Below are 10,937 nucleotides of genomic sequence, written 5' to 3' on the forward strand. Positions count from 1 at the left end.
TGTTAATGGGCCAAATTTTATGCTACTTTTCAGACATCATCTGATATACTTTGTCATTTGTAGTTTGTCAACTAGGTTATACTTGTCTGTTTCTTAATCATAGATATGCTTTTCTTTGCTAAATTGTTAGAAGAGAATCTTATTATTAAACTTTAATAGCAAGTGTTAACAATTACAGTTAATTCTTGCATGCTCTATCTGTGTTAATGGGCCAAATTTTATGCTACTTTTCAGACATCATCTGATATACTTTGTCATTTGTAGTTTGTCAACTAGGTTATACTTGTCTGTTTCTTAATCATAGATATGCTTTTCTTTGCTAAATTGTTAGAAGAGAATCTTATTATTAAACTTTAATAGCAAGTGTTAACAATTACAGTTAATTCTTCTGACATGCATGCTCTGTTTGAAGTCTTGCTTAGCTTGGGTTTCTAATGTCTAGTGAAGCTATCTGTTTAACTTACTAACTGGGATTCTTCTGATGTTTAGACTCTATTGAAAAGGCTGAAGATGCAGTTGATTATGAAGATATTGATGAGGAGTACGATGGCCCAGAGACTGAAGCTGCAAATGAAGAGGACTATTTACTACCAAAAAAGGAATTTTTCGCTGCTGAAGCCTCCCTGGAAGCTCTAGGGTCTAGAACTTCTGTCTTTGATGATGAAAATTATGATGAAGAATCTGACAAGGAACAAGATGGAGTTGATGATTCAAAAGCTGTCTCATTGGCTGGTAATATTTATTTACCTGACATGCATCACTGGTATTGCTGTTGTACTTTCTGTACAGTCGACTAAAGGTGTGGTTTTGTGCCAATTCAGTTTAAATTTGATATGTGAAGAAGTACTTCTAATTTATGTAAGAAAAATGTTTCTTTGTTTGAAAGTGCCTTGGTGAAGCAAGTCCATTTTACTGTTTATCAAAATGTAAAACAATGCCTAAATGTTGGCCAGGTCCTTATAAAAGTCTGTTGGTGTCACTTTAGTCCACCTATTCACTGGGTTGGTAGACTCCTCTTGATAATGCTTTCAAAACCATAAATGGTAGGGGAAGCAAATTGAAGTATTGTAGTTCACTTACGTCAGCTTTTCTCTTTCAGGGGAGCAGGAAAAGAGTGTTGTAGATGCATCTAAAGAAGACAAAGACAGTGCGCTTGAACGTGATGTACAAGTTGGGTTGCACCAGACTGAAGAATTGGCCATCAAGGTAAAGACACTTGAGGTTGGTTTCATTTTCGTCCTGCTTACTATATGTCTGCTTTCACCTCCTTTCTATCCGTCTAATGTTTATTAACTTGATTGATATTTAAATGATGTAATTTTCTGATGATTATGGGAATACACTGGTTTAAACGTGCGACAAGGTAGACCTTGAGTTCTATCATGATTGCTTTTAGTTTTAGTTTTAGAATGCTTGTAGACTCTTAATCGAGACTATGAACGAGTGTAACGTTTGAAACTTCAAAAAAAGATGATGGAGGACTTTGTTTATATTTTTTGGACCAGATAACTTTAGAAAAAGATGATGAAGGACTTTGTTTATATTTTTTGGACCAGATTAAAAGAGGGCTAATATTCTGTTTAATAAGGCATGTTAAGTAGCAGAACCATAGTTTTTGATTGCAGATGGCGGCTCATGGCGGTGAACCAAAAATCCGCCATAAAATAATGGCGGATGGCGTTGCGGAAAATGGCGGAAATGGCAGATTACCTTGAAAATGCATATATATGTACAAAAAAACATGCAGAAAAATTGCAAATATAATAAACTATAAAATCTAATCTATATAAACATTTTTCTAGTCATAAGACATCCAATTAATGCAGCAAATATAATAGGAAATTCAGCAAATAAACATAAGATATAGAACATAAAAACTAAAAGCTTAAAAGAAAGACCAAAGCCATTGTCTCATCATGTCTTTAAACTAAAGAATGATGAAATAAACCATCTAAATTCTAGCTCTCAACAACTTGGTCCACCCTTTGGAGCTGCAGGTTGTTTGCTTTTTCCATTTTGTTGTATTCTCCTAGTATTTGCCGTAGGCTTATTTCCCCCATTGCTTCAATTCTACTGGAACGGACAGCAGCTGCAGGATGAGCAGGAGCAATGCCAGCAGCATGACCAGCAGAGGCAGAGAGGCAGGAGCAGGGGTATTAGAATCAGGGGCTGGTCTGGAAGTTGACATAGTGAACTGAACTGAACGGAAAAAAATTGGAGGAAGAGAGGTTTATGAGGGAAGAGAGGAGACGATGAACTGAACGAACAACAAAGAAAAAAAAAGGGAATGTATGTAACTACGAAACAGAGAGAGGGAACTGTGGTGATGAGCGGCGGCAACCACCAGCGGCGACGGGTGGCTACCACCAGCGACGATGGGTGGCGAAGATCAACGCCGACGGCAGGCACAGAGAAGAGAGAACAAAGACGAGAGCCGTTTTTGATGTGAATAAGAGAGGAAGATAAGTTTTTGAATAACAGAGGCTAATTAGGGTTAAAGGTATCACTTAGGGTTTCCTAAATTACCCAATTACCCCCAATTTTTTTCAAAAAATCCGAAAACCACCGCCATTTCCGCCATTTCAATGGCGTTCCGCCATGGCGCCACCGCAATTGCGGCCGCCTTTTCACCCGCCGTGAAAACCACGTTGCGGTGGCCTCTGTATGGCGGCGAGGCCAAATTCCGCCACGCCATACCGCCATGGCGCCGCCATAACCGATATTTTAAAACACTGAGCAGAACGACCATGCTACTAAGGAAGCTGATTGATTTAATGACGGCTTTCAAATTCCTTTTACCCGCGGGTGAAACTCTTAACTAAAAATGGAAATCATATCTCTTACAATGACTCAACTCATGGCCATTTAACTTAAAGCATTCACAAAACGGAAATCAATTTACAAGTAATATTAAAATAAAGCTTCACTAGTCAAATTCGTTATTAAAGTTCTTACATTGTGTACAAGACATATGAAAAGAAATGGATTACTGTTATATTTAGACACCAGCAACCCAAAAAGTGTAGAAACAAATGGCATGAATATGTATTTCAACAAATATATACCTTTAGGTGTCAAAGAAACCTCTTTACATTCTCTTCTTTGCAATAAAATATTTTCTTTTTCTATCAATATCGAAGTATTTCAACAAATATATACTTTTGATTGAAAAATATGTTTCAAACAAATGCTTGTCCCTCATTCTTTTGTATGGCATCAGTCTCATTTGTAGGCTACCCCGTCTTGTGGGAAAAGGGTTCACTGTTTGTGGCTGAACCCCCTATGACCGAATGATATTGAGTACAAACCTTGGCAATGCCACTCTTCCTTTACAGTTATGTAAAATTCAAGCATAGATGGTTCTTTGTCTTGGGAAACATTGATCGGCCGAAAAGTCATTCATTTATCTATCCAAAAATTGAAACATCTAGGAGAGATAGCTATTAACTGGTATTAAAGCTTCTATGACAAAATGTGTTAGGGTTGGTCTTTGTTTCCCCTAACTTTTTATATTAGTCGGTACAGGTAGGTGGACTTGCTCACTTTCCATGCACAAACAGCCCTTATAAGTGGCATGTTAAGATATAGAGCCATTTGTTTGCTTCTGCCCCATATCTCTCCGGATTGTAAAAAGCCTTTGGAAATGTATAGGTTATGGAAGAGTCAGTCAGTTCCTCTGTGTGCACCTTGTTTGTGATTAAGTCTATAGGTGTACTCATACTAGTAAAAGTAGTAATTGTAGATATAGTTCAGGTGTACTACACTGGCAAAAGCTCAGTTCATGTTGAATAAACTAATAATAATTTTGTCTAACTTGATACATTTTTGTTGACAGGATTATAAAATTATCATGGTTGACTTTCTATTGACATGTTAATGTCTTAATTCATGAAACAAACAGGAAGGGCCTGAAGTTCTGAAAAGGTCTACGCCGTTGCCAGTTTTGTATGTGGAAGATGGGATGGAAATTTTACGCTTCTCTGAAATCTTTGGTATTCATGAACCTCTGAGGAAAGGAGAAAGGAGAGAGCATCGGCATTCTGTTACACACGGTACTTACCTAGATATAGGGGATATTTGTGTGGGTTTTGTTTGCAAATGTGAATCTATTGTGCTATTCTATGAGGAGTTTTATTGGAAAAGTGAAATAGTTTTAACACAATCGCTGTTTCATGTGGTTGTAATTTAGCAGTTGAGAGATTTTAATGGCAAAATGACGTGCTTTCTATACAATGTGTCTTTGTGGTTTCTGTACTAATTGGCTGCTTTTCTCTCCTGTTGTATTTCCAGATAGATACAAATCATTGGATTTATCTGATGATATTGTAGAAGAGGATGAAGAGGCATTCCTCAAGGGATTCTCTAGTCTTTCACTGACCAAACAGGCTTGTGTAGTCCATAATGATGCATCAGAAAGTAATGATGTTGATTTGGAATTTCCAAAATTTGGATTTCTTCATGGGGATGCCTCGACACCTACGAAAGATGATCGACAACAAAAGGACTCTTGTCTTAGTGCTGAACCAATGAAAGGCGATTTCACGAATGAGCTTCCATGGAAAGATACTTATGTCTTGTCAGCCAATTTTTATCCTCTTGATCAGCAAGATTGGGAAGATGAAATCATTTGGGGCAATTCTCCTGTTGTAAGTGACACTAATTTTGAGAGCTGTGAAATTTCGGGACCAGAGTTGGGAGCCTCTGGTGGTAGTGAAATAGAAATTGAAAGTGGGATACAGAATATACAGTTGGAGCCCCAGAAAATAATGGAGGAGAAAAAAAGTAATGTTTTCATGTGCAGCTCTCCTTTATCATTGGAACCATTTGGCTCAAGGGACTCTTCTGATGCTAAAACTGATTTATTATCTAAAAATCTATTTCATCCCCAGCTTTTGAGGTTAGAATCCAGATCAGAGATGGATGACACTGGTTATGCAGATGGAAGAGGGGAGTACACATCTGAAAAGCATAATGAGCTTGGCCATGTAAAGCGTTTTACCAAGGTGATGTCTCAAAATAGAGACCTGGCTGAGGGGTCTTGGTTAGACAATATTATATGGGAGTTCAATAAACCTTCTGTGAAACCAAAGCTTATCTTTGATCTTGAAGATGACCAAATGCACTTCGAAGTTTTGGATAACAAGAATAGTAGCCATCTTCACCTTCATGCAGGGGCTATGATTTTGACTCGTTCCCTAAAATCAAGCAGTGGGGATTCTGAGCTACCAGTACAGGGAGGTCAATATGGATGGCGATATGTTGCTAATGATAAACATTATTCAAACAGGAAAACTTCTCAGCAACTGAAGTCAAATTCTAAGAAACGCTCAGCGCATGGTGTCAAAATTTTCCACTCCCAACCTGCACTGAAGCTGCAGACAATGAAGTTGAAGTTGAGCAAGTAAGAATTTATAATTATTAATTATTGGTTTGTTGACTCTGCCTTCTTACTTTTGCATGGAAAGAAATCAAGTAAACAATAATAATATGCTGTTAAAGAATTATTTTTGGAGTGTGCTTTTGACCATTAAGTTAGTTTACAATGAAATTATGTCTGTGGCTCCTCTTTGGTGTTCTGCTCAAGTTGTTCCAACGGTGTTCCTATTTTTGATGTTTGGATTGACTGGACATACTTGCTGCATGCTTTCGTTGTATTCTTGTTCCTTGCATCTCAGTGTTTTTTTTGGAGTTATCTTATTGGCTACGGATCCAATAATCTTAAATATGGTTTTTCTAAAATCGACAAGTATTGCTGTGCATTCGTGATGATCTTCCTACTTAAAAAAAAATCTGATTATCATTATTATCTCTGAACATCTGTATTAACGTTCACTCATGTGTATCGTAAGAATTTGTTCATTGGTTGTGATATCTGACACTTTCCATGGTGCACCTGTAATTAGTCATCACTAATCTGTTAGACCTACGCATTCTATGATATATCTGTTGCCTCTCATAACATAGGCATTATGTATGTCAGTTATCAAGTTCTTGCATTTCCAGTTTGTTTTGAGTGGTACATACCAAATATGATTTTTTGTTTTATTTTATTGTATTTTTCTTCCTGCTATCTATTGTCTTCTACATTGCATATTTATGTATTTATAATCTTATTAATTTTCTTGCAGTAAAGATATTGCAAATTTTCACCGTCCCAAAGCATTATGGTATCCCCATGATAGTGAGGTTGTTGTCAGAGAACAGAGAAAACTGTCAACACAGGGACCCATGAAAATTATTATGAAGAGCTTGGGTGGCAAGGGGACAAAACTACATGTTGATGCTGAAGAAACTCTAGCTTCTGTTAAAGCAAAAGCTGCTAAAAAGCTAGGTTGTCATTTTTGTTTTTCTTTCCTCTGGCATTAATCTCTCTCTCTCTCTCTCTCTCTCTCTCTCTCTAACTTTAAAACATATAGTAAGATCATAGTTTGATTTGCAGTTTTGATTATTTTCTCTAATATTTTAATTTCCTTATGCTTTTGTTTTAGTCTCTTACTTTCATCTCTTGTTTGCACAACTTACTGGGGATTATTTTTGGGCGACAGATTTCAAGGGATCAGAAAACGTGAAAACATTTTATTTGGGGAGGGAGCTTGAGGATCAGAAATCACTTGCTGCACAGAACGTTCAACCAAATTCATTGTTACACCTTGTACGGACAAAGATTCACTTGTGGTCAAGGGCACAAAGGGTTCCTGGTGAGAATAAGTCACTGCGTCCTCCAGGGGCATTCAAGAAAAAGTCTGATCTGTCCGTGAAAGATGGCCATGTTTTTCTGATGGAGTAAGTGGCTTGAAACTATTTTGGTACTCTGTTTGTGCTTTAAATTGGAGTTATATTTATTATTTTGTTGCCATAGGAAAAGTTCGTCTTTAAGAGATGGAGAGTGACAATCTAAATTACTATTTTCTGAAATTCACTGCTATTTGCTGGTTTCTTTATTTGCTGATTGACAAGCGACCTTCTTATCATAAAACCTCCACTGGCTGTTAGCTTTATATATGTTTTGGTGCCTGATAACTGAACTTATGCAGCACCCATATTGAAGTATACATAATTATGCATAAACACTTCCCCATTTTGTCTAGTGATTTGTCTGTTGTCTTGTCAAGTTCCCCATGCATTTCTTGACGCATGCACCTAATATCATCCTTAACTTGGTTTGTGGCTGATGCAACTAAGCTCCCCCCTTTTCGACAAACTTCTTTCTTCAGTGGTGATAATCTGATTGCTTTGTTTTCGCAAAGGATGGGCATTGCAAAGACTACATTTGAAATCTCATTGTCTTGGTTTCCTTTGTACTGTGTTCATTGCCAGATAGGATTATCATTGCAGATACTGTGTTGGAAATCACATTAAATGTGTCCTCTATGTAGGTATTGTGAGGAAAGGCCTTTACTTTTGGGCAATGCTGGAATGGGTGCAAGGCTTTGTACGTACTATCAAAAGTGTTCTCCAGATGATCAATCTGGCTCTTTATTACGCAACACTGATAATAGCTTGGGGCACATTATATCTCTCGATCCAGCTGATAAATCTCCGTTCCTTGGGGACTTGAAACCTGGCTGCAGTCAGTCCTCACTGGAGACAAATATGTATAGAGCACCTATATTTCCTCATAAAGTTCCATTAACTGACTACCTGCTGGTACGCTCACCAAAGGGAAAGCTATCGCTAAGGCGCATTGATAAAATTAATGTTGTTGGACAGCAGGTGTGTACCATCGTTACATATTTTGTTTGTCAGTACTTAATAGTTGTCTTCATCAATGTTTATGAATGTTGCCTTAGTTCTAAGCTAAGGAATTTCTATACAAATCTTATATTGTTTGGCAAATCTCTATGGCAAAATGTTTCAAGCAGACATAAGGTGTCATGTATCTCGATTAATTTGCCTTTGTTGCATACTGCAATTGAGCTATTAAAATTGTATCTGGAAAATTTCCAATAGAATGAAAAAAGAAAATAAAGTTCATCATTGCGATGAGGATACAATGGTTTATTCAATCACTTTCTGCAGGAGCCTCTGATGGAGGTGTTATCACCTGGAAGTAAGAATCTTCAGACTTACATGATGAACAGGCTATTAGTACACATGTGCCGTGAATTCCAAGTGGCAGAGAAGGGGCACTTCCTCCCATGCGTCCGTATTGATGAGCTCCTGTCACAATTTCCTTACCTATCAGAAGCCTCTTTCCGTAAAAGGATTAAGGAATATGCCACTTTACAGGTATTGTTGCTCAGAATGGTTGTTATTGAAGTTATTTATTAAAGATGGTTGCTAAAAGAATTCCTACATTTCATTTTTGAATTGACTTTTTCAAGGTGCTTTTATATATTGTTATCATATTTTTCAGTACTGATTATGCTTCTCTTTATGCATCCTTGTTTCTTCATTGCTGCCAGAGGGGAACAAATGGACAGTCAATTTTGGTTAAAAAGCGAAATTTTCGCATGTGGTCTGAGGACGAATTAAGAAAAATGGTGACCCCAGAACTTGTAAGTTGTGTATTATGAGATTCAGTTTGTTTTGTGAGGAATTAAACACTACATTTCTGTTGAAATGCAATATGATAACACAGGAGATCATCTGTTGGTGATGATGTGATGGTCCATCAATGGCTTGTTTCATTGGGGTCTTGTTTCTTAGTGCACCATGGGTTGATGAAAAGCTGGGTTTTGATAAAGTATTAGAGTTATCATAGATTTGTGTGCTTGTGTGTTTGCTCTTTCTGCGTTGTACTGTTTTGATAACCTCGTTAGTTTCTTAGTTTACTGTCTGGATTGCAATAATTTTTAATTATAAATTCTTCATGCAACTTTGTTCTGCGCTCTCTCGCCATAATTTCTAATTTTATTTATTTGTTTTTGGTATGTGTGGGTTAGGGGAACTAGGGGTGGGTGCATGTTTTTTGAAAATTTTTTTGGCTGCTTGTCAATCTATGTCCTGAATCTTGTTTCTTGTGCCTAACTGCTCATTATTTTTAGATTAATATTATTCTTCTCATTCCTGTTTTAGGTTTGTGCTTATGAAAGCATGCAAGCTGGCCTCTACCGTCTAAAACATCTAGGCATAACCGAAACACACCCTACTAATATTTCGTCTGCAATGAGTCGGCTTCCCGATGAAGCGATTGCACTGGCTGCTGCATCACATATTGAAAGGGAACTGCAGATTACTCCTTGGAACTTGAGTAGCAACTTTGTTGCCTGTACAAGCCAGGTGATCTATGTTCAATTCGGTTTGGAGATGTTCTAGAATGATGTAATTGTTGGTTGTCTTTGTTAGATGTGCATATAATTTCTCCATGCAGTTGCCAATGTTCTTTCACAGTGGCATTTGTTATTTATTTTGTACAAGATTTGGAAACTCTGCAATGTGATATTGATTTTTTTACTCCAAATCTCATGGCAAGGCCCAAATACTGCAAAAATATATATACATATTTTTGCAAGCAGAGGGTGCGGGTGGGGGTGGGCGAGAACAAAAAGAATCAATCGGCATGGATTCATGAACCGACTATTATAGAATGATTGAATTGTTGCTTGTCTTTGTTTAGATGTGCATTTAATTTCTCCTTGCAAGAGTTGCCAATGTTCTTTTGCAGTGCCATTTGATTATGTATTTAATTTTATACAAGATTTTGAAGCTTTGTAATGTGATATTGGTTGTTCACCACAAATCTTGTGCCAAGGCCCAAATACAGAAAAAAAAAAACTAATTATTTTTATATGGCTATTTCTTCTATATTTCACATCCCTTAATTGAAAAAAGTTTTGCGACAGCAAGTCGTAAGCTTTATCCTTTCTGAGATGTTCCATTAATAATATCATGCCTTCACTTGAATGAATTTTGTTTTAATTTAGTCTGAAACATTCTACTCTGGCATTCACATAAGGCCAAGATATACTGCAATTCATGAACATAAACTGTTCTGTTATTATACTTGAATTTGTGTTCGGACAGCAAAGTATTGTTGCATTTATTAGCGCTTTAGTGATGGTTTACTTCTATTGCTGGAAATAAATGGCTATGCTGCTTTCATTTATTTATTGTTTTCGATTTTAGTATTTTAAAATAGGAATTAGCTGTTGGAAGGTGGGGATCATTAAGAATAATTATAAATAATATTGCTGTGCAATGTAATGAGAACTTTTCACTATCTGATGGTTTCGTATTTGTTAAGTTTTCTTATAAATCTGTAAATTTTTATCCTTATTTTTGGCAGGGTAAGGAAAATATTGAACGAATGGAAATCACTGGTGTCGGGGATCCATCTGGCCGTGGCTTGGGATTTAGCTATGCTCGGGCACCTCCAAAGGCACCAGTGTCTAGTGCAGTGGTGAAAAAGAAAGCTGCTGCTGGCCGGGGTGGTTCCACTGTTACTGGTACAGATGCTGATCTCCGTAGATTAAGCATGGAGGCTGCACGGGAGGTGGGTCTTTTTTAGATTAGTTATGAGGAAATCTGAGATAATTAGAGATTATCTCGTTGAATTGCTTCCATCATGAACTTGAGGAATATATATATTTGTTAGTTCTGCAAAGTGCTTAATTCATACTAAAAATGTGGTCCACTAAGCTAAAGGCAATTTTTATTTGAATAGGATAAGTATTCAGAAGGCACCTTCTTGGTCTCCTTTCTTGAGTTGTCTTTGCGTTGAGCTGTCTCCGTTTGACCTTAAGGTTGGGTTCTTAGATGTGGAATCAGCCGCTGATGCTTGCATCAGGTTAGGCTGCTCACATTGTAGCTTAGGTGCGGGCTTTCCCCGGACCCCATGTAATGCCGGATGCTTTGCATCATGATACCATTCATATTGAGACTTCCCCTGTCCATTCTATTTTTGTTTATTTTCATTTTGTGTGTGTGTGTGTGTGTGTGTGCAGCATCTAGACAAGTTTTTGTTTTGTTTTCATACATCTTTAAGTATTAGCTTC

At 37.2% G+C, this 10,937-nt stretch overlaps 1 protein-coding gene across 3 annotated transcripts in view; it reads left to right on the top strand.

The window, feature by feature from the left end:
* Window positions 1-10,937, top strand: part of LOC107642417 (transcription initiation factor TFIID subunit 1) — a 24,250-nt gene that overhangs the window by 8,475 nt on the left and 4,838 nt on the right. For all 3 annotated transcript variants that reach the window (XM_016345765.2, XM_021122792.1, XM_021122793.1), the window contains 11 exons: window positions 490-732; window positions 1,100-1,221; window positions 3,902-4,052; window positions 4,291-5,401; window positions 6,129-6,331; window positions 6,546-6,783; window positions 7,377-7,713; window positions 8,020-8,229; window positions 8,406-8,498; window positions 9,019-9,222; window positions 10,229-10,435. In XM_016345765.2, the coding sequence (XP_016201251.1) occupies window positions 490-732; window positions 1,100-1,221; window positions 3,902-4,052; window positions 4,291-5,401; window positions 6,129-6,331; window positions 6,546-6,783; window positions 7,377-7,713; window positions 8,020-8,229; window positions 8,406-8,498; window positions 9,019-9,222; window positions 10,229-10,435 (3,119 nt within the window). The remainder of the gene's footprint in view (window positions 1-489; window positions 733-1,099; window positions 1,222-3,901; window positions 4,053-4,290; window positions 5,402-6,128; window positions 6,332-6,545; window positions 6,784-7,376; window positions 7,714-8,019; window positions 8,230-8,405; window positions 8,499-9,018; window positions 9,223-10,228; window positions 10,436-10,937) is intronic.

This window comes from Arachis ipaensis, chromosome B05, assembly GCF_000816755.2.
Source record: "Arachis ipaensis cultivar K30076 chromosome B05, Araip1.1, whole genome shotgun sequence".
NCBI classification, from domain to species: domain Eukaryota; kingdom Viridiplantae; phylum Streptophyta; class Magnoliopsida; order Fabales; family Fabaceae; genus Arachis; species Arachis ipaensis.